A 26,580-nucleotide genomic window follows, 5' to 3' on the forward strand; every position below is an offset into this window, starting at 1 on the left:
TTTAGTGTAGCTAATCTGGACCTTTGGCCAGGAGAGACACCCTCCTGCCCATAGGCCTTCCCTGCTGCATGCTTGGCAGCTTTCACCAGCATTCCTTGGACTGCTTCCTTTTCCCCCTCTCCTGGATACCAGGATTGAAGGCTTCAAATCCCTATAAGCCTTGGCTTTCAGCATTAGGAGGACAAGGTGGCATCAAGCTAGGAGGAGACAAACCAGTTCTGTCTGCATCATTTCTCTGTCTCTACTGTAGGGTTTTCTGAGTTCTCCCACTGCAGTCATTGGAGTTTGTAATCTTTTGACCCACAGTGAATTGCACTATGAGCACATAGACACAAACAGATCTTCATTGGAGTCATGGCTTAAAAGCAATGACAGACAGCCTCTCCATCAATTTTTATGCTAAAAAGTATGAATTTTTAAAAAACAATTTGTAGCAGCATGTCTGCATTGACCAAGGCTCTGATATTCTGTTTGTCCTTACTTAGACAAACTTGAGTCTGGATGCTGCTATCCATGTACAAGTGCTTTGCATGCTCTCTGTAACACCTTGGTTTCCCTCCCCCAGAAAACAGGCACTCCTACATCCTTTATCCTAATAGTGAGGAACAGCCTGGTATCCCATCTAGGATCTGCAGCCTTTGAACAATCCTGGGAGAAGAGATTATAAACTATCAGTGGATGATGATGAAGGTGAGAACTACACAACTATGATGGTGGTTAACTGGACCTTCTGCTCATTCCCAGCACAGTAAAGACAAGATTAGGAGCCTGCTGTTACAGGAGTGACAGTGACAACACTCTCAGTAATATCAACATGAAACTACAGTGTATGTGCCACAGGGACCAAATGTTCTCAGAAGTTTGAACTGAATCTTTATGAGTTTAATATGGACCCCAGAAGCTCTGCAAACAAGTGGCAGTAGTGCAATATCGCAACATAAGCTCTTTTCTGACTGTGATGTATGGCACTTTCCTGCTCACTAAGTTCCTATGCCAACTTTCCCCTACAGATCCTTTACCCTATCTTAGAAAATATATTTCTTTTTCTCCAGGGAGCAAGAATTAACATTTTGCACCTGGAAACAGGTATAGAATCAGTTGTACAATGAACTTACAGAGCTGAACGTTTTCTTGCAGAGTTATTTTTGGGTTTTATGTAATAAAAGCAGCTATCAATTTTGACTTCTTTCTGCTTCAGCCCTGCAATGCCAGCAGCAGCCCTCAAACATGAATAAGCAAGCAAAGAAGGAATACGCCATAAACTTTGCTCCAGAACTGAGAGATGATCCAAACAGTACAAGAAAGGGAGATTATTTGCCACCCTGCAGTCTGCCTATAGCCTTTATTCTTGAAGAACCATGACTAGGACAGCTAAGTACACAATTTTTTTCTTATACTCCATTCTACAAATCCATGAGGAGCCATGCCTTAATATGAGACACCAGGCCTTAATATGAGACACCAGGTTCTGTCCAGATATCTAAGGGAAAACATTGGAGCGGCATGGACTTGGAGTCATTGTACAAGGAGACAGGAGAATCTCAGTGTGCTTTTGACCCACAGGCCCTGGGGGAAACAGGCACTAGGAGTCTCCATATGAAAGTATAACAATAGCAGAGATCTCTCAGACACCTTCAATACCTCTCAGTTCTGCTAGACAGACTGTTCCTAACTACAAAAATCTCCTACTGAACTCCCTGTGGTTTTTAGTGGTAAGTAGCTTTAAGCTTCTGACTCACTAAGCTCCATGTCAGTAACTTTCACAGATTTCATACTAATCTCAAATTTCTCAGGTTTCACATTCTGTCATTGCTTATGTACATCCCCTCTCTCATCTTTTGTCTGTAATGGAGAGATAGAAAAGCCTCTCTTTTCTCTCAGCATTTGCTGTTCAATCTATTACTCATTTTTCTTGAAGGCTCTGGAGTAAGTGGCTATTTACAAAATATAAGGCCCCCAGTCATTCAGTAACTTCTAATGTAATAATCCAAGAGGATGGGAGAAGCAGCACTATATTCCATAGTATGGAATGAGCAAGGAAGCCCTTATACCTCCAACACAGAGGGCATAGCAACTGAGTACCTCAGTACCGTGTGGAGCAGCACTCCTCAAGACATCAGAGGAACTACTCCAAGTAGAAGTTGGCACAGCTCAGACAAGCCAAGCCTGTTGCTCATGTTGCTGAACAACATTCAAGCTAGTTTTATACTACATAACAAAGAATTTCAATTGAGGAGAAAAAAGGGCAGAATCAGTTTTAGCATATCTCCTTCTTACCTCCTGGACTTTTATTAAAATCTCATAGAAAAGAAAAATTAAATGAGACAATGATCTTTAGGATGTAGTGAAAAAAAGTAGGTTGTCAAATCTCAGATCAGTTCTGAGTTACCTGCTGTTGAGCCTCTTTAATGCAGAATTCCTGGAAGGAGGACAAGGCTTTAATGCAATCTGCAATAGGTGATACAAAGCAGTGCTTTAAAGTACTTCAAAAACACCAGAACATATCTCTGAAATTGTTTCAACCATAGCATAGAAGTTTTCAAACAAGACTTCATTTAAAGTGAGCAGGTATAAAGTATTAGTCATTCCAATCAAGAGCAAATGTCCAGCTCTGGTAAAATTCTCCTCTGTAATTTTATTAATATTTCAATTCACACAGCTCCAGTAAAAGCAAATTAGCTGCTGAGGATTCAGATATTTACAGCCATTTCTTACTTTGCAGAAATCACTGACATGTGAATACTAAAAATACTAAAAGTACTAAAAAGAGTAAAACTTTTATTTTACTTTTGTTCTCTTAGTGTGTCATGATGAACCATGGGACTTACAGAGATTACTTTTCTGTCCTGTGGATTCCCTGATGCAGCCCCTCTATCATTATGGACACTAATTTCATCCAGTGTACTGTGTTCAGGTTTGCAATTTCATCAAACCAAATCAACTCAGTAGGGGCCCTCTGCCCTCTTTGGATTTTCATAAAAAACTTTTGATATTGGGGGTGGAGGGGTGCAGAGGAAGGAGAAGAACAAGGTAAAGTGCTCAACACAAGCTTCAATTTCTTAAGAAACCAGTCAAAAAATGCCTTAGGGAAAAAAAAACAGCAATCAGAAATACTCCAGCCAAACAGCAGATGGAGCTACTAACAGGAAATATAGAACTGTAGAATTGGTTGGGTTGTAAAAGACCTTTAAGATCATTGAGTCCAGTTGTTAACTCTGCCAGGGGCACCACTGAACCATGTCCCCATGTGCTACATCCACACATCTTAATCCCTCCAGGCATGGTGACTCACATCAAGGAACTACTCATATGAAGGAACTTTCAATCCTAGTAGCCATTAATGAGCTGCAAAACACATGTAAAAGCCTCCCCATCCCCATTTCAGCTGCACAGACCACTTCTTCCACACAAACACACCAGTCTTGCAGAACCCAAGTACTTATACTTATGTGCACTTTATAGTTATACGCACTTTTGCATACAAGTGCAAGTATTTATATGCAAAAGGGACTCCCCTCTGCTATTGTTGATTTTCTTCTAATCCAAACTGGCACCTGAAGAGCAGCAGCCAGTGAGTGCTCTGTGGTCCAGAGGGAGATCAGAGAGATCCAAGGGAGCTCACACAGCACTGAACCTCCCTGAAAATGCACTTCTGCCAACATCTCTTGTGACCCTGATTTAAGCCTTTGTTACATGCAGCCTCATGAGAATTTCTGCTTGCCCAAAGTTTGGGAGTTTGCATTTCTTGATACGCACAATCATTAGGACTGTTCACCCAAACTACACCACCTTCACAGTTCTCATAAATAAGGCTAATACTACCTTGACAGAGCAACTATTCCCTACTCTCAAAATAAGCAGGCACACCATTACATTTCGAAAGACAGAACCAAATCTCACTTCACCATTAGCATTGCTAATCTCATGCTTTTGTAACGAAAGTTATGGGACTGTGTACCACAAGCTAGAACTGAGCTACCTCTGAATAAGATGACAACTTACCATTTGGCCAATGGACAGGATCCCAAGACCCAATCTCAACACAGCATTTTTTGCAGTGGGTCAGAGCGCTGTCTCAGTCCTCTTTACCTGGCAATGAACTGGAATTGGTAAAATTAAAACTCCACTGTAATAATAAAGATTAATCTCCCCCCTCCCCAAAAGAGTTTCATTCTCAGGGGAATAACATTAGCATTTATGGAAGTACAGTAATTTGACTACTATAAAGCGTACCCTTTTGACTAAAAATTCGGCCCGAACCTGGAAGTGCACCTTATAGTCCGGTGTGCCTTATATAATGGACAAAGTTGCGAAATTTGCCAACCCAGAAGTGTGAGACACAATGGGGGGGCAGTGCTGCAGGAGCGCCGAGTTGCAAGGGGAGCAGGCAGCCGCGGCTGGCAGGAGCCAGGCGGGGAGGGAGGGAGCCGGCCCTGGCCACCAGGCAGGGAGAGAGGGAGGTGGCGCCGGCCCCGGCTGCCACGTGGGGAAGGAGGGAGTCACCGCTGCTGGCCCGGTGCAAGCGGTGCGGGGAAGGAGGCAGGGAGCCGCCACCGCCGGCCTGGTGCGGGCGGCACGGGGAAGGAGACAGGGAGCCACCGCTGCCGGCCTGGTGCGGGCAGCATGGGGAAGGAGGCAGGGAGCCACCACTGCCGGCCCGGTGCGAGCGACACGGGGAAGGAGGCAGGGAGCCGCTGCCGCCAGCCCAGTGCATGCGGCACGGGGAAGGAGGCAGGGAGCCGCTGTGAGTGGCCTGGCGCAAGCGGTGCGGGGAAGGAGGGAGGGAGCAGCCACTGCCGGCCCAGCACGGGGAGGTAGGGACCGGACAGCCACAGAAGCTGCAAACCGCAGCCACCCCGAGCCGCCCAGGACTGCGGGCAGCCCCGAACAGCCGTGAGCCACGGCCGCCCTGAGCTGCACCTCGCCAGCCAGCGCCGGGGGCAGGTGGGAGTACTGAGGCCCGTGGCAGGCACCTGGGGCTGTGTTTAAAGGCTATGCCAAAAATGTTTGCAAATTGAACACCTGCCAGTAAACCCTGCTATTGTGTGATTCTGTTGCTATTTTGTTACTTTGTTGCGCATGGCCCAGCTCCTTGCAGCACAAAAAAAGCGCACCTTATAGTCCGGTGCACCTTATGGTCATAAAATTACTGTAAATGCCTCAGGGTTTTGTTAATGTGCTAATCAGCTTGAGCCTTCCACCTTCAGATCACAAGCATGAATCATATTCAGCTCAAAGGTAAAAATACTGTTTCTAGCAGGAATTTGATATCAAGTTCTAGTTCCAGCCCCTCCATCACAGTTTTATCTTTATGCTTTCTATGCAGCTTTATTTTCCAAATCACACAGGGCTTTGAGCTCAGCAGAGCCTTCTAGCAAGAACCACCAATCACAGCAAGATTCAAAATCATTTTAATACAGTCCTCCAAGATGTACAGATTATCAAACTTCTTAAAAAAATGAAAAAGATTTTTTTTAAAAGTAAGCTCTACAAACTTGAATTCACAGAAATGCCCAAAATACTAAGGTTTTTCAGCAAAGAGCTACAGAAAGCAAAATCTGTAAAAATATCAGTTGCTTTAGATCCCTTTAACACTATAGAGTCCACTGTGGCCAAATTATTTAAACAATCCAGCAAACTGAGATACATTTTTAGAAATAAGTCATACAAAATGCAAAAAATTTACTTCGAGAAAAAAGTAACAAGGAGCAGGGTTTTGCATTCCAGTATTTGCAAAGTTCCACAGTGCCTGTAATCCTTTTTCCTGCTATTTAAAATCATGGCGTGTTGCCCTTATGGTTGCTCCTTGTCACAGCAGAGGTTCATCTCTTCCACAGGAGGGAGCTTTTCTCTTTCTAAGATGACACTCTCTTGCAGTTCTCAATTTGGAAATGTGTAGGAGCTCTAAACATGCTGGAGTGCCCCAAGCCTAACAGCTTCCACACGAGATTACCAAAGAAGATTCAAAAACTGGGAAAAAAAAAAAAAAGTCCATAAAGTGAACAATCAAGCATTTATAAGCTAAACCATTCTTGCACCCTTATTTCACACTGTCACACTATTACTATCTCCTAATGCAATTACTTATAAAGTGGAGAAACCTGAGCACATCAAGTCGAACACCAATTACAGTAATTTCACGAATACAAGCCGCACCATTTTGACTAAGATTTTGCTCCCAAACCGGAAATGCGGCTTATACTCAGGAGCGGCTAATACGTGAATAATTTTCTGACATTTACAACCTCAGAAGTGCCAGCCAGGGTGCCAAGCCGAGCAGCGGCAAAGCCGGCATTTCGCGATTGTTACAAATTGTTACTCTGTTGCACCATGGGTGGAGCCTGGTTCCTGCAGGCAGCACGGGGGGTGGGGAGAGAGGAGGGAGAGCTCTCTCCTTCCCTCCTCTGCCACAGCCCGGGGGAGAGGCGGCGGGGGCCCCATGCCGCCATTGCCGCAGCTCGGGGAGGCGGCGGGGGCCCCGTGCTGCCATCACCGCGGCCCGTGGAGAAGGCGGGGGCCCCGTGCCGCCATTGCTGCAGCTTGGGGAGGAGGTGGGGGCCCCGTGCTGCCATCACTGTGGCTCGGGGAGGAGGTGGGGTGCTCCGTCGCCGCCCGGCTCCGCTGCCGCAGGAGCGGTGGGGGTTCCGTCCCTGCCTGCCACCATGGGGCAGCGCCGGGCCGGGGCGAGCGAGCCCAGAGGCAGCGGCCGGCCCCGAGCGGCCCCGCCGAGCGGCAGCGCCGGGCTGGACCACCTGGCCCTGTCAGCAGCCCCGAGTGGGCCGAGCCTGCACAGCCCGAGCCGAGCCAGTAAACCCCGCCATGCTGCGGTTCTGTTACTATTTGGCAACTTCGTTGCACACAGGTCCTCGCTGCGAACGACAGAGTGGCTTATACTCAGGTGTGGCTTATTTATGGACAAAGAACGAAATGTTTGCAAACACCCAGAGATGCGGCTTATACTCAGTGCGGCTTGTATTCGTGAAATTACTGTATGTCCAGATATATCTGATGTATATAAATGCCACTTATGTGGCTAAAGGTAGCAACTATCCAGATAGCAGTAGAAGAGGAATAATAAATCGCAATAATATGGATAACTTAACATCTGGCCTAACAACTGAAAATATATTTTATATAACACAAAACAAGGAATCCTCTCTTTGGTCAACTATTTACTAAGCCAGTAAGTGACAGCTTTTACCAGGGTCAACCTTAATGGCTACTGTTTCCAGAAAAACAGCTCACTTCCATCATTCAAGATTCCATGCCACACTTTATCTATAGCTCTGAGCTGCAATTTCCATCAAGGTAACACTGTGCTATCATCACATTTCCCAGCTGCTACTTCCATAACTGTTTCGCAGAGGTAAGAGTGATGCTTAAACTGTCCAGTTTTAGAGAAGGGAGAATTTAATATTCTCTGTTAACTTTCGACCAATGAGTAAATCTTCCTCCTGATGTGTATAGCTAACTCCTGTTACTGACAGTGGGAGTAACATGCACACAAAGGGGACAAGGAGTCCTTGAGGCCTGTTGTAGTAGTGACTTCAAAATATCAGGGAAAACATATTTTGCATGTGATAGGTAATAAGCCTGGGCATAATTTTTTGTGTTGAAGAGTGTATTATGGGTTTGCACACTCAGAGAATTAGACACCCTACTTGCCCTGTTTCCAGGTTTGCAGGAACTTCAAGAAACCATTCTGACATGAATAAGTAATTGCTATATATATATACAGATCAATACACACAGATCTAATCCCAGATCAAAGCCCTGTGCAGCAAAATGAGGTAGAAAGGATTAGACAAAATACAACTTCTGCTCCAAAGGTCTTCCATGCTGCTCAGAACCCCTTCCTCCTATTAAAGTCAAAAGTGAAAAAAATATTACAAATCTTCCTTGTCTTCAAATCCTTGCTACTATTTCAAAGCCAACTATGGTATAATCATCCAGGCTTACACATAATCAACACCTAGTAAAAAGAGATTCAGCTGCAAGCCTTAGAAGCGCTACAGAAGGCAAAATATCAAATCAGAAAAGCCAGCTCTGATTGATAACTTTGTAGTGTTACATTTTCATTCATCAAAGCCTTACCTAAAATACCTGCAATCTCCAGATCACATCAGATCACTCTACCCTTGGGGTAATTTTTCAGAACAAAACTTTCCCTATTCACAAGTAATTAACCCAGCAAAATTATCATGCTATATGGTAAATGTAAATCTAAAAAAAAAACCAAACCAAACCAAAAAAACAAACAAAAACCACCAATGAAACAATACAAGCCAGATAGCATGGGTTGAAAAAAAGACTGCAAGGCAACCAGAATCTTGTTTGTTTAACATTAATAAGTCCCAGAGGGAAAAGGGATAGCTGTGTAAAGCCACCTCAGCAGTCCCTTTTTTTTCATTGTAATTACATCTGTTGCTAATGTTTCATACAATGAAATGTCCAAAGAGTCTTTTCAAAGTTCAGTGTGAACAAAGATAAAGCTTGGACATAGAAAGCAGATTAAAGAGCATCCTCAGTGATACATTTTGAAAGGTAGCCAAGATTATCTTGGAAAATCTCCTTAGGTCTAGTAAAAATCTTTACTGAGGGACACTGTGTATCAGCACTCACTTGACTTACTGGTGTACAAGGACTTAAAGTGAACTTGCCATCAAGTTTTCCAGTATGACTTAAAATGACATCATGTCAATAATTACATCCATTCTAGGACTTTTGTTTTATTTCTTTAAGTAGGGGTATTAGTTTTTTTTATTGTTTGTTTTGCTTTTGTTTTTTGCTGCATTTGAAAAGAAGTGATGGAGTTTTTGATTCTGAAAACAATCACTGTTTTACAACTTGAAACTGCAACTGAGAAGCACAAAATGCTGGAGTCAGCTTTAAGATAAAAAGGCCAAGGACACAGTATAAGGTAGCTAAGTAGAACTTGTCTGGGAAACAAGAATTACTTGGTTTCACTTCAGTTTCAATATTATAAACTGATCCACAATGTCTTAACCAAAGCTAGATACCCAGATATGTAGTTTGAATTTCAGAGTTGCTAAGCATCTACCTGCTTTACTTGACTTGAAAGAAAAAAGAACATTAGAAGCTGTAAGAAACTGAAAAATATTGGAGCATTCTGGAAAAAGAAAATTGTCTCTTGTTACTAAAAGCATTACCTTATACTAAAGATCCTTCAAAAATTACTTTTCAAATAAAGACTGGAAAAACATATGCCAACTAAAACCTTAATCAAAAAACATTTTCAAGCATATCTAGTGAATATGAAATATATACACACAAAGAGTTAACTGGAATTTTTGAATGCTTAATTTGTTTAATCTAGAAGGTAGAAATTTTCTGACAACTTTTTTTCTGCAAAAACCTGTTTCAATTTAAAGAGTTATGTAAGTAGTATTTCATAACTAAGACTGTATACATTAAATAAACTAACATTATATAAACATTATATAAACTACTTACCTCTATCACACCTGTAAAATCACTATGGCTCATAGACACAAGCGATAAACATCAAGTGTGATTTTTTTTTTCATTCAAAGTATTACTTTCTAACAAGACGAAGGGTTAAAATAATAATTTGGCTCTCTATGGTTTTATTGGCCTCAACCCCTTCTTATTCAAAAAATAAACTGTAAGTTACAATCCTTCCTAAACTACATATCTACTTAAACCTGAACGTTAATGGGTCCCAGATCTTTTATCCCAATATGGTTCCTTTTTGTGCTACTTCTGCATAGGAGGCATATCAGGATTTTGACTGTAGAGTTGAACCACAGTCTCCAGCAGACATGAGTGCCTAGCAAAACAAATACAAGAAGCAAGCACAGAAAAACAAGACAGTTATGAGGACTCTTCTGCTTCAGTTATAAGGTAAAACCTGAACTTGGGCAACTACAGTTCCTCCAGCTCAGAAGCAAAGTCAACATGTTGTTTTGGAATATGAAAAACTCATATCATCCCTGAATATTATTGCAACACACATTCAGCTTTACTGAAGTCATTAAATAATTTTGAGTTTTACAATCCAAAATGGCTTTCTTTAAGGTATTTGGCCTGTCTCATAAAACAGACTTATAAGAGTTTATGTGATGCACTGCCATTTCTTGAGTAATTTGTATCGGTGAAATAGCAATGGACACAAAAGTGTTCTTATTTTCAATACTTTGAGTACAATAAATATGAGCAGGAGACTGCATCTTAGGAATTTGTGAGTAAAGTTCAGCCTGGAAAAAAGGCAATGTGTGTGGGAAGGTGTTTTAAGAGTTTTTATTTCTCATCATCCTACTCTGATGTAATTGCTAATAAATTAAATTGGTTTCCCCAAGTTGAGTCTTTTTCCCCCATGGCAGTAACTGGTGAGTGACCTCTTTCTGCCCTTACCTTAGCCCATGAGCCTTTGGTCATATTTTTCTCTCCCCTGTCCAGCTGAGGAGGGCTGTTAATAGAGCTTTGCTGGGCACCTGGTGTTCAGCCACGGTAAACCCACCACAATAAGAATGAGAATTATTTCAAATTAGTTTTCATCGTGTCTATAAAGAGAACTAATACTAAAACCAAAACAGATCAACAAAAATTGACAGTAGAAAAAACGAAGTGACTCCAGGTGTGAGAAGAAAGTTTCAGACCCTACCCAGCTTCACTGCCATTTGAAAGCATACAACCCAAACTGAGTCAGGCCAAAACTCAATTACATCTCCAATTCTAATAGTGTTCTGTGAACTTCTGCACATGTATTTGCAATACCTCACAAAGTTAGTATAATCATACTCCCAAAAACCGGTTTCAAAATCAACTTTTCAGGGAAAAGGAAAAAGCTTATAGCACAGGAAATAAAGAGATTTGGTTTCCTGCACACAAATACTCTGTATTTAATTGACTGGTCTTTAAAAAATTGAAAATTCCAGCTGAAGCTTTTATACAAGTGGGACAATAAGGTGTTGGTCCTCTATGGACTTTTGGTGTTTAACAAAAGATATAAAACGATCTCTTTCCTCATGTTAGGATAATACAAAAATCCTTCTCATCTGCTCTGTCGTCTGTTTTCACACAGAAAACAGTATTGTGGAGAAATTTGCTGATCATCAATGCTTACACCTTGTTACTTTAAGCTAGCTAAAAAAGGCTTGTCAAAATGTCAGTGGCAATAACAGTCCTTCTCCAGCCATGGTTTTCAGGTTTTGGGGACTTTAAGCTCAAAGTGTTACTGGGATTCACACAGCAAAAATGCATCTATGAGATTTTAAAACAAAAAAGGAGGATATGGGTGTGGGTGTCTTATCCAGAACAGTTAAGTCATAATGAAAGCTCCATTGCAGCTCATTTGTAGTGTACTTTAACTGTCATCTGGTATGACCACATTTAGCCTTTGTAGCCATTCTCTGGAAAAATAACAGGTCCACAAGCGTTCCAACAGCATTCTTTTCATGAGCAGTGCCAAAAATTCAATGTGCATGAGGAGGCTCCTCTCACTCTGGCTAATAGATGAAAACCTTGCACCATTCCAACACCACATAAGGAGAGCTGCAGACTCCAGTTTTCTTACATCTATGTTCTTTTTAAACAGTACTCAGAACATGCACAAGTTGTTTTTATTAGAGCTGCAGTCAAGAACACACCAGCTATAATGAAGCAGTAAAATTTAAATGCTGCCAAAAATATTCTGCTTTGGTCTACCGCTAATTTGAGCTTTTGCCCAACATCCACTTGCTCTCCAATCCCACAGAGAGCTGCTCCTCAAATAGTCTTAAGTTTATTTTGCTTTTACTGCAACTCTTCACTATGCAGCTGCGCAGTAGTAAACATGACCTTAACACTGAGTGGAAGTTTGGCAACAACTTGATTGCAAATGTAATCTACAACAGCCATGGAAGTTAGCCAAGCCAAAAGCAGAGCTACAGCTCTTTAAAACTCAGGCTATAAATGGCTATACAATATCACACTTCACACCGCAGTTTGCAAGTGTGATTAACTGCTGTGCTGTGCTACACCTGCAAATCATTTCTCTGTTTGCAAATACTGCAGAATTAATGCCAAAGCCCCAATACCTTATTGTCTTCAAATCAGGTAACAGTAAATGAAGAGTAATAAATCAGTAGTATTGTTTGAAACATGCATTGTTAAACAACTCTGCAAGTGTCCATGGGATCAGAACCTTGGATGGTGAAGTGATGATCTAAACTGCTCTGGAAAATAAAATGGTACTGTAACTTTAAAGGCTCCAAATGATGCCCTGGTTAATGCAGCAGATAAAAACTAAAAGCCTTCATCAAGTTTCTAGGATAAATGTTTTAAAGTCTTTCTGAGTTTTAAAGTCTGAGTTTCTAGTAGTTGTAGTTATAAAACACATACTATTGCCATGTTTTATAAGATAGAGGGAGCAGCTGAAACATGAATACATCTGAGATTTACTTACAAACAGGCTACAGAAATAGCTAGTACTACCCTTGCTGCTGTCAAAAGGAAAGCTGAAGTACAAAGACCAGGTTTCTCAGGCATCAATTTTCTAGGTACAGATAAAAAGAAGATGAAAATATAGAGATGCAATTAGGTTAATTGTAACAAAATCTCTGAAGTGAACATTCTGATAAAATTCTATAGCCAGTTGTCAGAGGTCAGCATATGGGAAGAGACATCAAAAGTCAATCCTGATAGCATCATCCATTCTCAAACCAGCACCAAGTAGATACTTGGCTCAGGGATATACAGTAATTTCACGAATACAAGCCGCACCATTTTGACTAAAATTTTGCTCCCACACCGGAAATGCGGCTAACACTCAGGAGCGGCTAATATGTGAATAATTTTCTGACATTTCCAACCCCAGAAGTGGAAACCAAGGTGCGGAGTTGAGCAACCTGCCAGTAAAAGCCGGCATTCCGCGATTGTTACAAATTGTTACTCTGTTGCACCACGGGTGGAGCTGGTTCCCTGCAGGCAGCACGGGGGGGCGGGGGGAGAGGCGGGGGAGCTCCCTCCTTCCCTCCTCTCCCGCATCCCGGGGGAGAGATGGGGGGGCCCCGTGCTGCCATCCCCGCAGCCTGGGGGGAAGGCGGGGGGCTCCGTGCTGCCATCCCTGCGGCCCGTGGGGTAAGTGAGGGACTCCTGCCCCCGCCTGCCACGGCAGGAGCAGGCAGGTTCCGTCCCCACCCGCTGCCGCGGGTGCTGGTGGGCTCTGTCCCCGCCCGCCGCCACCGCGGGTGCCAGCGGGCTCCGTCCCTGCCTGCCACCACGGGGCAGCGCCGGGCTGGGGCGAGTGAGCCCAGTGGCAGCGGCGGCTGGCCCTGAGCGGCCCCGCCAAGTGGCCCCACCGAGCTGGGCCCCCTGGCCCCGTCGGCAGCCCCGAGCAGGCCGAGTCTGCACAGCCTTAGCCGAGCCAGTAAACCCCCCGCCATGCTGCGATTCTGTTACTATTTGGCAACTTTGTTGCACGTGGGTCCTCGCTGCGAACGACAGAGCGACTTCTACTCAGGTGCAGCTTATTTATGGACAAAGAACGAAATGTTTGCCAACACCCAAAGATGCGGCTTATAGTCCGTGCGGCTTGTATTCGTGAAATTACTGTACTTCCAAAGTCACAAAAAACACTTAAAAATTAATATTGGTTAGATAATTTCATCACTTAAACTAGTTTAATTCCCAACCCAACAATTTTTCAACACTTTCAGCTACAGCATGGTCAAGCCCTAAACAAGTGACTTCCAGAGCAGCTTTGTTGTTAGCTTAATTTGTAACTGTCTCTCCACATTTATCACAATCACACATTCCTGACTCTCCCCAGTGGCTCACTAGTGGCCATACAATCACATGCTTGAGCAGATCAAGTATAATTTGGTACACACTAATTTTCAGGGAGGTTAATTTTCAGACATATTAACTCCTAGGTTTCTGCCATGCTTGCAGCCCTGGGAATACAAATAATGGCACAAAGTCAGAAAGGTGTAGCAGTGATTAGCTGTTAACAAAACGTGAAACTACTTTAATACAGAAGTTCAGGCCTTGGCTCACTACAGCATTTGCAACCCTGCTCAGCAAAGCACACTGACTTGAGGCCTCAGTTACTATGGTGATAAGCATAGAATAAATGTTGATATATAATTAGTTCAATTATCCCTTCAAGAAAGCAGTAGTCATTCTCACAGGAAGCTACTCCTATTTTTTAAATGAAATAAATGTAAAAACAAATTAAAATTTTAAAGCTTAAGAATCACTACTATTCATCTACAAGTTAATGATAATTTAAATCTATAGCAAGAATAAAAATAAAAAAAAAGAAAAATTAGTCAATGAGAAACCCATCCTTCTGAAATCTACACTGTAAATGCCCTACAAAATCAGCTAATGCTTGGTTTTAAACATTTAATGGTTTTCCTTAAGAAAAACAGGACAGATTAATAATACTATCTTTTTTAACAAAACCTAAAAATACTTACTGAATGCAAAACTAATGTATGAGTCCTTCTGTGCAATCACTAAGTTAAACCTACAGTAATTTCACGACCATAAGGCGCACTGGACTGTAAGGTGCACCCCCCGGGAGTCGGCAAAATTCACAACTTTGTAGATCAGATAAGGCGCACCGGACTATAAGGTGCACTTTTTTTTTTGCAGTGAGGCTCCGCCGCCAGCTCCCCCCGCGCAGTTTCTGGCCAAGGCCCCGCCTTCACCCGGCAGCCATTGGCCCCTGGGCCTGCCTCCACCCCGCAGGGGCGGTGCTGCGGGCCCCCAGGCCCGCCTTCACCCCGCAGCCATGGGCCCCCGGGACTGCCTGGACCCGGGAGCGGGGGTGCCACGGGCCCCTTGGCCCGCATTCACCCAGCAGCCATGGGCCCCCAGGACCATCTGGACCCAGGAGCGGGGGTGCTGCGGGCCCCCTGGCCCACCTTCACCCGGTAGCCATGGGCCCCCGGGCCTGCCTGGACCCAGGAGGGGCGGTGCCGCGGGTCCCCAGACCTGCCTTCACCCGGCAGCCATGGTCCCCCCGGACCGCCTCCACCCGGCAGGGGTGGTGCCACGGGCCCCCTGGCCCGCATTTACCCGGTAGCCATGGGTCCCCAGGCCAGTCTCCACCTGGCTGCCGTGGCAATGCCAGCTTCCCCCACGGCTCACAGCTCTCACTTCCGGGTAGGCAAATTTTGCAACTTTGTCCATCAGATAAGGCGCACCAGACTATAAGGCACGCTTCCGGGTCCAAGGGAAAATTTTAGTCAAAAGGGTGCACCTTATAGTCGTGAAATTACTGTATTGTAAAATGCAAGCTGTATTTCCTAACTCTAAGCTTCCTGCAAAAGAAATATGCTGATATAAACAAGTTAATTTAGTAAAAATGCTTAGTCCATAAACTAATGAGTAGCTTACTTCCTGTTTCAAAAGACAATGAATCAGCAATTACTGTAGAACCATCTGCCACGAAGATGAATATTTTGCTCAGGGTTTTGGGGAGCCCTTTGCCACAATATTTCCATGTAACTTGGGGTTTTTTTTAATTAAGAAAATACAGGCCTAAAATGTGAAATGTGAGCACTGATCAAATTACTTAGGATATTAAATGAACCTAAATTAAAGGAATACTAAGTTCAAAGTAGACAAGATGATTTATTAGGATCAATAACTATAAGAACTAACAACAAAACTTAACCAAACACTGAGTTCTTCCCTGAAGAAAAACAAATAATTGACAAAATGCAATAGAAACATTGCCAGTTGATGAGCTGTCTCCTTCTTCCCACTATGATACCATCTGTTGCCAGCTCTTGCCTATCCACATGCACTATATTCCTCTCTCAGCCTGACCCAGATCCAGCCCCTGGTCTCAAGTGTGACAATGAAATCAAGGTTTATTCACCCAATGGGCATCAAGGACTGACTGGTGGCTAGAAACAGTGTTTTGGTGACAGTGGGAAACTAAAGAGGCTTCTAGTCCCAGTCACTAACACAGCTCTTCTCTTTGAAATTTTTATGAAATTTCCAGACTGTCAACATAACTACATGTGTATTCTTTCTCCAGCCCAACTGCTTGATAAATTAACTTTAGAAAAACTTCAGCTACATGAAGTGTTTAAGCTAATAGGGATAATATTTTAAGAACTGGGTTAGGAAGCAGACACATGCAGGTTCATACAAGCAGATCATATGTGACAAACTTCCAGTAAGGGCAAAACCAAGGTTATATTCCCTTTTCCTGCAGCATGGCGGAAGCCAATGCACACACCTGCTATCTACCCACATGCTACAACATACTGGTAAGGAAGAGTGAGTTCCTAACCCTAATAAACTCATAGAGTTACATTTAGTTATCCTTTACATGTAGGCTACAAGTTCCTCCAAGACAAGGAGCTTCTTCAGTACTGTCTTAGGTTGTAATACAGGATGTAACCAAAAGTATGCATTCTATCACCATCTGTTGAAACCAGGTGGGGTAGTGATCCTTATCTCTGTGGGAGATGTCCTCTGCTAATGGGCCATCTGTTAAAAACCAGGTGAGGCAGTGTTCTTCATCTTTTCCACAATCCATCCTTCCTCCAGGAAGGAATCCTCTGTTAATGGGCCATTGAGTTCCACTGCATGACTGATAAAATTACATCATCCCACTGGGAGATGCTCCAGCCAGGGGGAAGAGCCCAACATTTCCTCCTAGAAAAAAAATTGAGATTTGGAACACCAATGCAGCCTTTTTTCACTGGATTCCAGAGGAAAACCAGACCTTTTCACCTCATCACTAGACCTTTGGAGGAAAACTGCACCCTCCTCCAGGACCACTGCTTCAACTGAACCACATCTGACACTCCAGGAGGATGCAGCCACCATTTAATGGGACTGCTACCAACACCCTGACTGACAGGTGTCAGGTTGTATTCTGACTGTCAGTGTCTGGGGTTTGTTTTTTGTAATACTGTATTTCTATTTTGATTTTTCCCAGTAAAGAACTGTTATTCCTATTCCTGTATCTTTGCCTGAGAGCTCCTTAATTTCAAAATTATAATAATTTGGAAGGAGGGGATTTACATTTTCTATTTCAAGAGAGGCTCCTGCCTTTCTTAGCAGACACCTGTCTTACAAACCTAGACAAATGCCCTGCACTTGTTGACACACAAGATATAAAGGGAAGATGTACAGCTGATCATGAAGAAGCAGAATGTAATTTTGACTTACTCTAAGAATAGGCCAAATGCCTTCCTCCAGTTTGCGTGCAAATTTATAACTGAAGGCAATGCAGGTATTTGAGGGAACAAACTCTGCTTAGAATCTGATTATCTCTTCAGAAACCATCCAAATTTTAAAATACCTTCTCAAACACCAAGGTTTACATCTTTAGTATCTTCTATCAAAGGAGTTTAAAGTGATAAACAGCTACACAGTTATATAAACTATCTTTGTTTCAACTGAGCGTTTAGCTGCAGGAAGCAGTATGGTATTGCAAAAGTCAGTAACTAGATATTGAAGTAAAACTAAATGTCCTTTTATCGTTAAAAACGTGTTATATTAATTCTCAAAACATTCATTGATAAGATAATCTATAGCAAGGAACCAGCCATCCCTGAACAAAGACACTGGAGCTATTAGTTGTGCTGGGAGCCAGATAAATTACAGTAATTTCACGAATACAAGCCGCACCAATTTGACCAAAAGTTTGGTGGAAACCCGGAAGTGCGGCTAATATTCCGGGGCGGCTAATACATGAACAATATTCTAAAAGCTGCCAACACGGAAGTGAGAGCCCGCAGCAGCCCCAAGCCAAGTTGGAGCCCGGCCGGCCCCGGCTGAGGTGGGAAAGCCTGGCAGAGGTGGGGCCAGCAGTGTGGGGGGCGGGTGGCAGAGCCTGGGCCAGCAGGGCAGGGCAGTGGGGGCGGCAGAGCCTGGGCCAGCAGGGCAGGGGAGCCTGGGAGAACTGGGGCTAGCAGTGCAGGGGAGCATGGCAGAAGCAGGAAGCCCGGCGGGTGGGGCTGCCTGGCAGCGGGGGAAGCCCAGCAGAATCAGGGCCAGCAGCGTGGGGGAGCCTGGCGGTGCGGGGGCCTGCAGTGCTGGCCAGGGCGAGCAAACACGGCGGCGGTGCAGACGGGAGGGGGCGGCCGGCGAGCCTGGTGGCGGCCGCCCCGCCGGCAGAGCCTGGCAGCGGCGGCAGCCCTGCCGGCCGGGCGAGCAAACATGGTGCGGGGCAGCCGGTGTGCCTGGCAGCGGTGGCGGCAGCTGGCCCGCCGGCAGGGCAAGTAAACGCAGCAGCAGGGCGGCCGGCGTGCCTGGCAGCAGCGGCTGGCCCGCCGGCCGGGCGAGCAAACGCGGCAGCGGGGCGGTGCTGACAGGAGAGGAGGGCCAGCGAGCCCGGCGGCGGTGGCAGCCCTGCCGGCCGGGTGAGCAAACATGGCGCGGGGCGGCCGGTGTGCCTGGCAGTGGTGGCGGCGGCTGGCCCGCCGGTAGGGCGAGTAAACACATCAGCGGGGCGGCCAGCGTGCCTGGCAGTGGCGGCTGGCCCGCCAGCAGGGCAAGTAAACGCAGCAGCGGGGCGGCCGGCATGCCTGGCAGCAGCGGCTGGCCCGCTGGCAGGGCGAGCAAACGCGGCAGCGAGGCGGTGCTGACGGGAGAGGGGGGCCAGCGAGCCCGGCGGCGGCTGCAGCACCACCCGGCCGGCCCCGTCGGCAACCACGAGCGGGCCGAGCCTTCCTGGCCCTGCCCCGAGCCAATAAACCCCGCTATGCCGCGATCCTGTTACTAATTGGCCAATTTGTGAAAGCTGCGCACGGATTCTCACTACGAACGAAAGTGCGGCTAATATTCGGGGTGCGGCTTATCTATTGACAAAGACAGCAACATTGTCGAGGCACCGGAAGTGCGGCTTATACTCCGTGTGGCTTGTATTCGTGAAACTACTGTAACTATTATACAGCAAAGCAATTTCAAACTGGGTTGCTTTTTTTATCAATACCTTTAATATTTTGTGTTGTTTCCAACTTTTATGGTACATAGTCTTAAGGATCCTGTTTTCATTTAAACATAAAACAGTAAAGACAGTAAAGAGTTTAGTTGAATACCTTTACTGGAATCACTGTCAAGTTAGGCTACAGGGAAAAAAAAAAAAGAAAAAAAAAAAGGCAAAAGAGGAGCAGCTTTTAAGATTTGTCTTGCTTTTAATACATGAAATTTCATTAGTGAGCTAGTCTGTTTACCTCTTCTATGCAGATATAAAAGTTCATCTGACATTGAATTTTGAAACTTGTATAAGTCATTAAGAATACTTCTGCTCTTTCCATTTTTGCCTCCACAAAAAAAGTATGTAGGCTGGACGTGTCCAGCAAGGTTGAATTTATGATATTTTAATATCATGTACTTTCCATTAAGTTAAATATGGATTACACTATGTAAATAAAAATGGACATTAAATACACTACGCATTTGTATAAAAATTTCTGAATCCTCCTCCAACTGAATTTCAAAGAGAATATTTCAAGAGAGTTCAAAAATCCACGTCCACCAGAGATACCTACTTGTAAGGTCCCATAGAAAAGGAATGATAAATCCATTGTCAAAAATCCTCTCACTGGTGTGAACTGAGTATTAGAGGAGGTGTTCCCAAAATGACATCCAGTAAAGCACATGCACTAGAACACTTGTCTTAGACATCAGAATTATCACTTATTAACCTCACTGATGCTTAAGTAATGGATGTGTTAATAGTTGAAGCAAAAAATCAATGTAGTCATGATCAAGATTTGGTATCCCAAGCTCCACAATAAACTTAATACTCATGTACATAGTGATCCCATAAACCAGAAGAGAAATAACAGGGTGCAAGCTAAAGCTTGTACAGATAACAATGTCTGGACTTGTTCTCTGGTCTTCATTGCAACAGCAGTAAGCCAGAGCACATTACTATAGTTGAGGACACATTTGACCAAGGTGTGATTCCTGAACAAATCACACCCCACGTGGGGACAATTAAAAATGCTGCAGAGCCTACAAATTAACTCAAAGGGAGCAGGCAAGAGGGGCTGCCTACAGCAACAGCTTTTCACTGTTCTCCTCAGGGATGCAGCATGCTTCCAGCTCAGCCTCATTGCTCAGTGAAACTAGACTCGCTTGCAGTGAAATTCATGGGAAACTGGTTTTAGATCTTAACTGTAAGTTATCTGCAGAGTTACCCCGGTCCAAACTCTCTCAAAATGTAAATATCCCACAATAGTCATAAGATATGCAGGAGAAGCATCAAAGCTGGCCACTCATGAAGGTAGATCTTGAGCCAATACTTAAACTGGTTACTATGATGCCAAGAATACTTTAAGCTTTTATTATATTCTACAACATTCATCTACACATGTATACATTCAGTCAAAATGAACACCCACATTTTCAGAACATGAACAACCATCATCATTAACAAATTAACCATTTGAGCAGTAAAATATGTACTGTCTGTTACTAAAATACCAATAAACTAAAGGATTTACACTATGAGGCTAGTTCTTCATTAATGATTATACAAACTAGATACATAATTGAACACTGTAAAAAACAATACACACTCTTAAAAGGAGAGTCCTGACTGCTTCCATGATGGATGTTTTTTATCTTAATACCACAAGCTTTACTGGCATTACATGTTCACTGTTCTTTTTCACCACCTTCAGTGACCTTGATCATGTGGCAGCATTTCCTCTTTAAAAAGTCTGTTTGTAGGGTCACTCAGATTCACAGGAACTCTGAGAGTAACAGTTCATATTTGGAGAAGTTTTTTGGTTTGTTTTTAAAACACTGCTTACTCAACACAGCTATTTCAGAGGTTCGTACCTTCCAGGGTTTGCAACAGCTTTAGAGTATATCCAAAGGCTTTTGAGTGTTGAAAACCAGGTTATACTGAAAATTATTTCTCTGCAGAATGAATCTATTGCACTCAGAACATCAGTGCTTAAAAAAGTTAACAGCCCACACAAGAAGGGCTCCAGGTTGTTCAACATTAAATGTTTCATTTACATGCATGGAATCCTTCATATACACCAGAGAAATTCTCTCACCGTACCAGACGTGGGCATATCTGGTGTGCTACCCATATAGACTGACCTGATCAGGAGAGGCAGATTGGGTTTCACCAACATGAGGATTACAGATTACTCCTTCACCCTAACAGCATCCCTTCTCTCTTCCCTACCCTTAAACTAAATCCAGTGCTAACTGCTGCTGCATTTGATCAGCAAAAGGCTAGGTATGCATTCCCTGGTATTCAGACATTAATTAGTTCCTCCCATTCCAGAGTACAATTACAGCATGCAAACACAGAGAATGAAAGTTTTCAGATGATTGCTCCTGAGGCCTTGGTTTAAGTACTGCTAGAGCTGGAGAGGTCATATCCACCAGCACAGGAAAGTACTGATAACCTGTGTTTATTCTTTGCTAGGGAAGTAGCACATTGCCTTACTGTGCTATGATGGCATTGCTCAAAATGGTTTCTACTTGCAAGAGGGACATAACATAAACATTTCCCAGTCACATCCTACACTTTTTGCTCTGGGGAGGTAGCAAAATACTTCTGTGAGTAGAGGTCAGACAGAAAACTGCAAATTATGTTGACCAAAAAGCCACTACAGTGTTGTTTCTGCTAGTCCAAAATTGGTGTAAGCTATAACAGGAAAAAGACACTGAGAAGGTCTGTCAGAAAAGCAGTAGTGCGTCACCCACAGGCTGCACTTACTCTGGGTCCCAGCGGGTCCAGCAGAACTGGATACACTTCAGTAAACCTTTCTCAGTTCTAACCCATAGAGTCATAGCATTAGAAATGTGCTTACTACAACACTGAAGGAGTTTCCATATTTTTTTTGCATACTGAGATTTACATGCAATACAAAGGTCTCATGGCATTGTGAGGTTCAAGTGCATACCTTACTTTCCTGGGCAGTAACTCCTCTCTGAAAATTTACCAGCTGTTCCTAAATCTGCATAAGTTATACGACAACTTCAACTGAATGGGAAAAGACAAAGTTCTTTAAAAGATAATACAATTTTTTCAACCCAGTCTCATCTCATCAGTACTACCCTGATAACTATTAATCTGCACTATTTATTTTTCTGACACTGTTCTCTTAAGCCTCTTGTTGGTTATTTACGCATAAACACATGATGCAAAGTCACAAAATGTTCTGTTGCATTCCCCACCAGATGAAAAGCATTAGAATCATTGTTGGTCTTATTGTTCCTGCCGCAGACAAGGCTTACACAAGTGGGTTTTCTGAAACTAGATTTCATATTGAGGACAGCCTGGAGCATCTCTTGTTGTATAATACATCCTGCATAAACTAGGGACACTACATTTAAGGATATTATCATATAGTGGAAAATTGTTTAGGCTTCAGCAAAATTCCAGCAGTAGTACTTTACAGTAAAAAACCTGAAATTGTTTTCAGTGTGTAAAGCAGGCTGCAAAATAAAATGCACAATTTTCAGAGAGCAGTTTTCTTCCTTATTGACAAAGGAAAGAAAAATAGCACTGTATGACTAAGACACCCAAAACTGCATGGTATTTACTTAGGAACCTCACTGGCATTATGCATACATTTTGTCTGCAGGGAGACAGAATCAGGGAGAATTTTGATAGGAAAATAAGAGAAAATGTCTTTATTCTGACTTAAAATCTCCTCTGGAAAAGATGCATGTCCTTTCAGAAAAGGAAAATTTCCATTTTTTTCCTGTGAGAGTGCTCAGAAAAGCATGATGGATCAGAAGCTGATATTAAATCTACTAAAGTTATAAATCAATTCTATACCAGAAACGTGATGGTACTTCGCCACATAAGTCAAAGGCAGAAGCACCATAACTTAACCCTATACCCTTGCGCACCATCCCTGGCAAGTGCCCCTTTTAATTAGACAATCTTCTGCAAGATGAAGGCACGAAGACTTAAGTCACTCAAAATCTTCTGATTAACAGAGATTAACAGCCAGTCCAGCCAATTTTTAATTCCTGTGACAGATTCTTTAACTTCAGTGCAAAGCAAGAGCTCCCAGTAGTTTTAGTCACACACACACTCTGCAAAAACACCTCTAAGGACAAAGAGGATGCCAGGAAGCTAAACCTATTTATGATTCCTTGAGTAACCATACCACGTTACAAGTGCAAAGAGCAAGCATAAAACCTAGGAAGTCTAAATGCTTGGGATTCAGGATCCAAATCTGCTTTATCTGAACAAAACACAGAATCCCCATCCAGCAGCTTGAGCATAATTTTCTACTGAAATCTCCACACACCACTAAAGAGCTGAGGTGATTTTCCAGTCCTATGCTGTAGGTGCAAAATACCTGAATACTACCATTATAAGAAAAAAGGCCATATCCAATGTTGATCCAAACACTGACATATAAGCATGGTTGACAGGCCAGGTGCTTTGCACCTTGAGTATCACCTTCTGAATTCCTTGGGAAAGAAAAAAATCCCATCCTGTGGCAAACAAATCTTATCGGCATATAGGGTTATACTCCCTTAATGGCAAACCACGCAGTCCTCAATCTGCACTCCCAAGAGTCTCTGCATGGAAGAGCAGCCCTGAGCAGAGAATTCCACACTCAAGTGGCTCCCTTAGTGTGGTCTCATTGCTTTGGCTAAAAGCACTCTGAACATTTACATTAATATATGTGATCATGCTGCATCATGATCTCCTTAAAAGCTCTAACACACTACTTAATTTTTCATACTGCTGACTGTACTGCAAATAAAAACAGATTACATGAGCACAGAGATCATGACAGTAAAAGCTATAGAATAAATGCATAACTAAGCTAGATGCAATTCAACATATCACACCCCAGACATCATTTATTAATGCCATTGTTTTTGTCCTCCATGACAATAAAAAGAGGTTAAATACACACAGAACCTTGCACTAATTAACACACACTTATATCCTAAAATGTAGTTCACAGGAAAACATGTACACTAATTAGTTTTGAAAGAGGTTACTAACCGATATTCAAAATTTGTCCCCAACTCAAAATGTTAGAGGATCAACAAAAAAGGAGCTCCCTACTTTTCTCTCTGCTACAAGAAAGACAATGAACAAATAAAGACCTTTTGGCATAATTTCAGTTCAGATTGTTGTTCTGCCATTAAATCATTGGTCTAGCTTACTGCCTGAGTCATTACCTTCACACTTTGCACTAGCCAAAACCTGAATCAGTCAGCCACACGATCACTGATAAAACATTAATTCAAGATATCTATTGGAGATACACACATTAATAGCTCCTTAACAACCTGTACAGACTAGTCTCTACAGCTTTAATCAGTTACTGCAGGAAGATAAGACTGATACACATATATCTCCAGCAGAATTGAGCAAAATAAATAAGACTTTGCAAAGGTAAACAAGTACATAAGTGAAGGAAAAAACCCGAAACAAACACTACTCCAGCACTTACTTCCATTTGCTGCAAGGTCTTTGAGCAGTCAGCCCATAACAGCTCACCAGAACAAATGTCTTCAGAAAAAAAGCAGCCAATTATACCAACCCCAGCTACACCTGAATGCCATCAGGAATTCTTAAAAACTGTCAAACAAACAAGATCACTACATCAAAGTATTAGCTAATAGCAGAGTCTCTAGAAAGATGCAACCTTTCAGTCTCAATCTTTCTTGCAAATTGTTTCCATTTTGTTAGGCAGAGAGTTATCTGGTTAGGCAGAGAGTTATTACAGGCATAGGGGCAAAGACAAAGAAAGTATTTTTATCCCCAGTTCATCCTAGCCAGAACTGGCAGTAAGTTTAGGAAATCAGAAGGCCACTCTTCATAATGCAGTTAAGAAAAAAAGTTTCTTGTAATGGTTTTCAGTTAGTGGCTTCAAGTCCTTGGGAGCTGTTAATGACAAACGAGAGCTGAAAAGAAATAATCCTACAGTCAGGTAATTTAATTCATAGTACCTTGGGCAGCCAGATCCACAGATCAGAAGCATTAACAAATACTGTTTCAGTAAATATACATATGCAAGAGACAACAGTACATCTGCACCTGTTCTAGCAATTTGAAATCCAGCACCCTACAGGGACACAAAATAAACCAATGTGTAACTAAAACTCACCCCATTACCCACAAGGCTTTTGTGCTCCACAGCATTCTTCTAGTCTTTCATTAGATCAGTTTTTTCAGCTCTGACTTACTAGATCTGAAAAGTATCATCTCCCTTTCCTCCCAAGTCTTGACACTTTATACATGCTCTCACAAATATGCAAGAAAATAAAGACAGGCTCCCTTTGATTTCTTTCAGCTGAAAAGACAGATAGATGTAGGAGTAAGAGAGATACAATGAGAAACACATCCTTCCTACCATTTGTCACTTCTTGTCTAGTATTGTATCTTTAGATTTGTTTATTATTATTATTTTATTACAATTGAAACAATGAATCAATATGGTGCACTGGTTTTACAGATATTAAGAGTTTAGGACCTGCACTAAAAGGGGAATTCAAACATGCTGAGAAAAGATAGTTTTGATTTCTATCTGAAAAGGCTTCCTCTTCTGCTGATAAGCCTCCCTTGCCCACTATAACTGAAAGCCAGTTCATGAAAGGTTGCTTTCCTTCCTTCCTTTTACAGAATTACAGAAGCATAAGAGTTTATTTATTTTTATAAAACAATGTTACATACAAACACACAAACATGCTTAAAAATAGTGTACTTTCAAGCTTTATTGTACTGTCCCAAGAGGTTACCTGCCATGATGGGAAAAGCTGCTTACAGCCTGTTAGAGGTCAGGACAGAAGATTATTTAATTAGATGGCAGCCCTAACCCTGGGTTACAGAGAGGGGAATGCTTCTTACAAATTGCATCCAGCAAGGTTTGTGAATCAGGAATGCTTATATGAAGACTAGCGCAAGGCAAGACAAAGAAGGGTATGTTCAGGACATCAAAGACACATGGTATATTAAAAAAAGCCTCAAAACTTTGAGACAGTTAAGGCATCACAAATAGCACTTTCAAAGAAACATGCTATGAAATGAGCTAGAGCCCAGATACATAAGCAGCAGCATGGAAAATGTTTTCCAGGCATTAGGTCAAGCACTGTGGAAGCCAGATCATAATGGTTAATAACACTGAAGATCCCAAACAGGTACTCTCAAAAAAGAGATTACATATTTACTTACCTGTAGCTTAATCAGTTTCCATTTACATGGAGACAGATGTTTTTTACAGTGGTGAAACCCCGGGGTAGGTGACCCAGATGGGTGGTGGAAGGCCCATCCCAGGGAATATTCCAGGTTAGATTGGACCAGGCCCTGAACAACCTGATCTAGTTGGAGACGTCCCTGCTTAGGGTGGACATAGGTGGCCCCATGGCTGGACTAAGTGGCCCTTAAAGGCCCCTTCCAATCCAAATGATTCCATGATGTTATTATCTTAGTTTAAATGGTTGCAATTATGCTGCAGATGAGCTTTACTAACAGCAGAAAATGACAAAGTCTGAAACTTACTCTTAAAAAAAAAATCACACATCAATATTTGCAAAAATATTAGTCAGAAATACAGGTAACATAATGCAAAGGGTTAAATGCAAGTCATGGTTTTCTACAGACTCTTACCTACACACTAACAAACACCA

The 26,580-nt window shown here is 42.8% G+C and overlaps 1 protein-coding gene across 9 annotated transcripts in view; it reads right to left on the bottom strand.

The window, feature by feature from the left end:
* Positions 1–26,580, bottom strand: part of PLEK (pleckstrin) — a 99,946-nt gene that overhangs the window by 67,834 nt on the left and 5,532 nt on the right. Inside the window, exon 2 of one of the 9 annotated variants that reach the window (XM_042779137.1) lies at positions 4,003–4,100. The exons of the other annotated variants lie outside the window; for them this stretch is intronic. Coding sequence (XP_042635071.1) covers positions 4,003–4,005 — 3 coding nt within the window. The 5' untranslated portion in view covers positions 4,006–4,100. The remainder of the gene's footprint in view (positions 1–4,002; positions 4,101–26,580) is intronic. 9 annotated transcript variants of the gene reach the window in all.

The sequence above is a fragment of the Catharus ustulatus genome, chromosome 3, assembly GCF_009819885.2.
Source record: "Catharus ustulatus isolate bCatUst1 chromosome 3, bCatUst1.pri.v2, whole genome shotgun sequence".
NCBI lineage: Eukaryota > Metazoa > Chordata > Aves > Passeriformes > Turdidae > Catharus > Catharus ustulatus.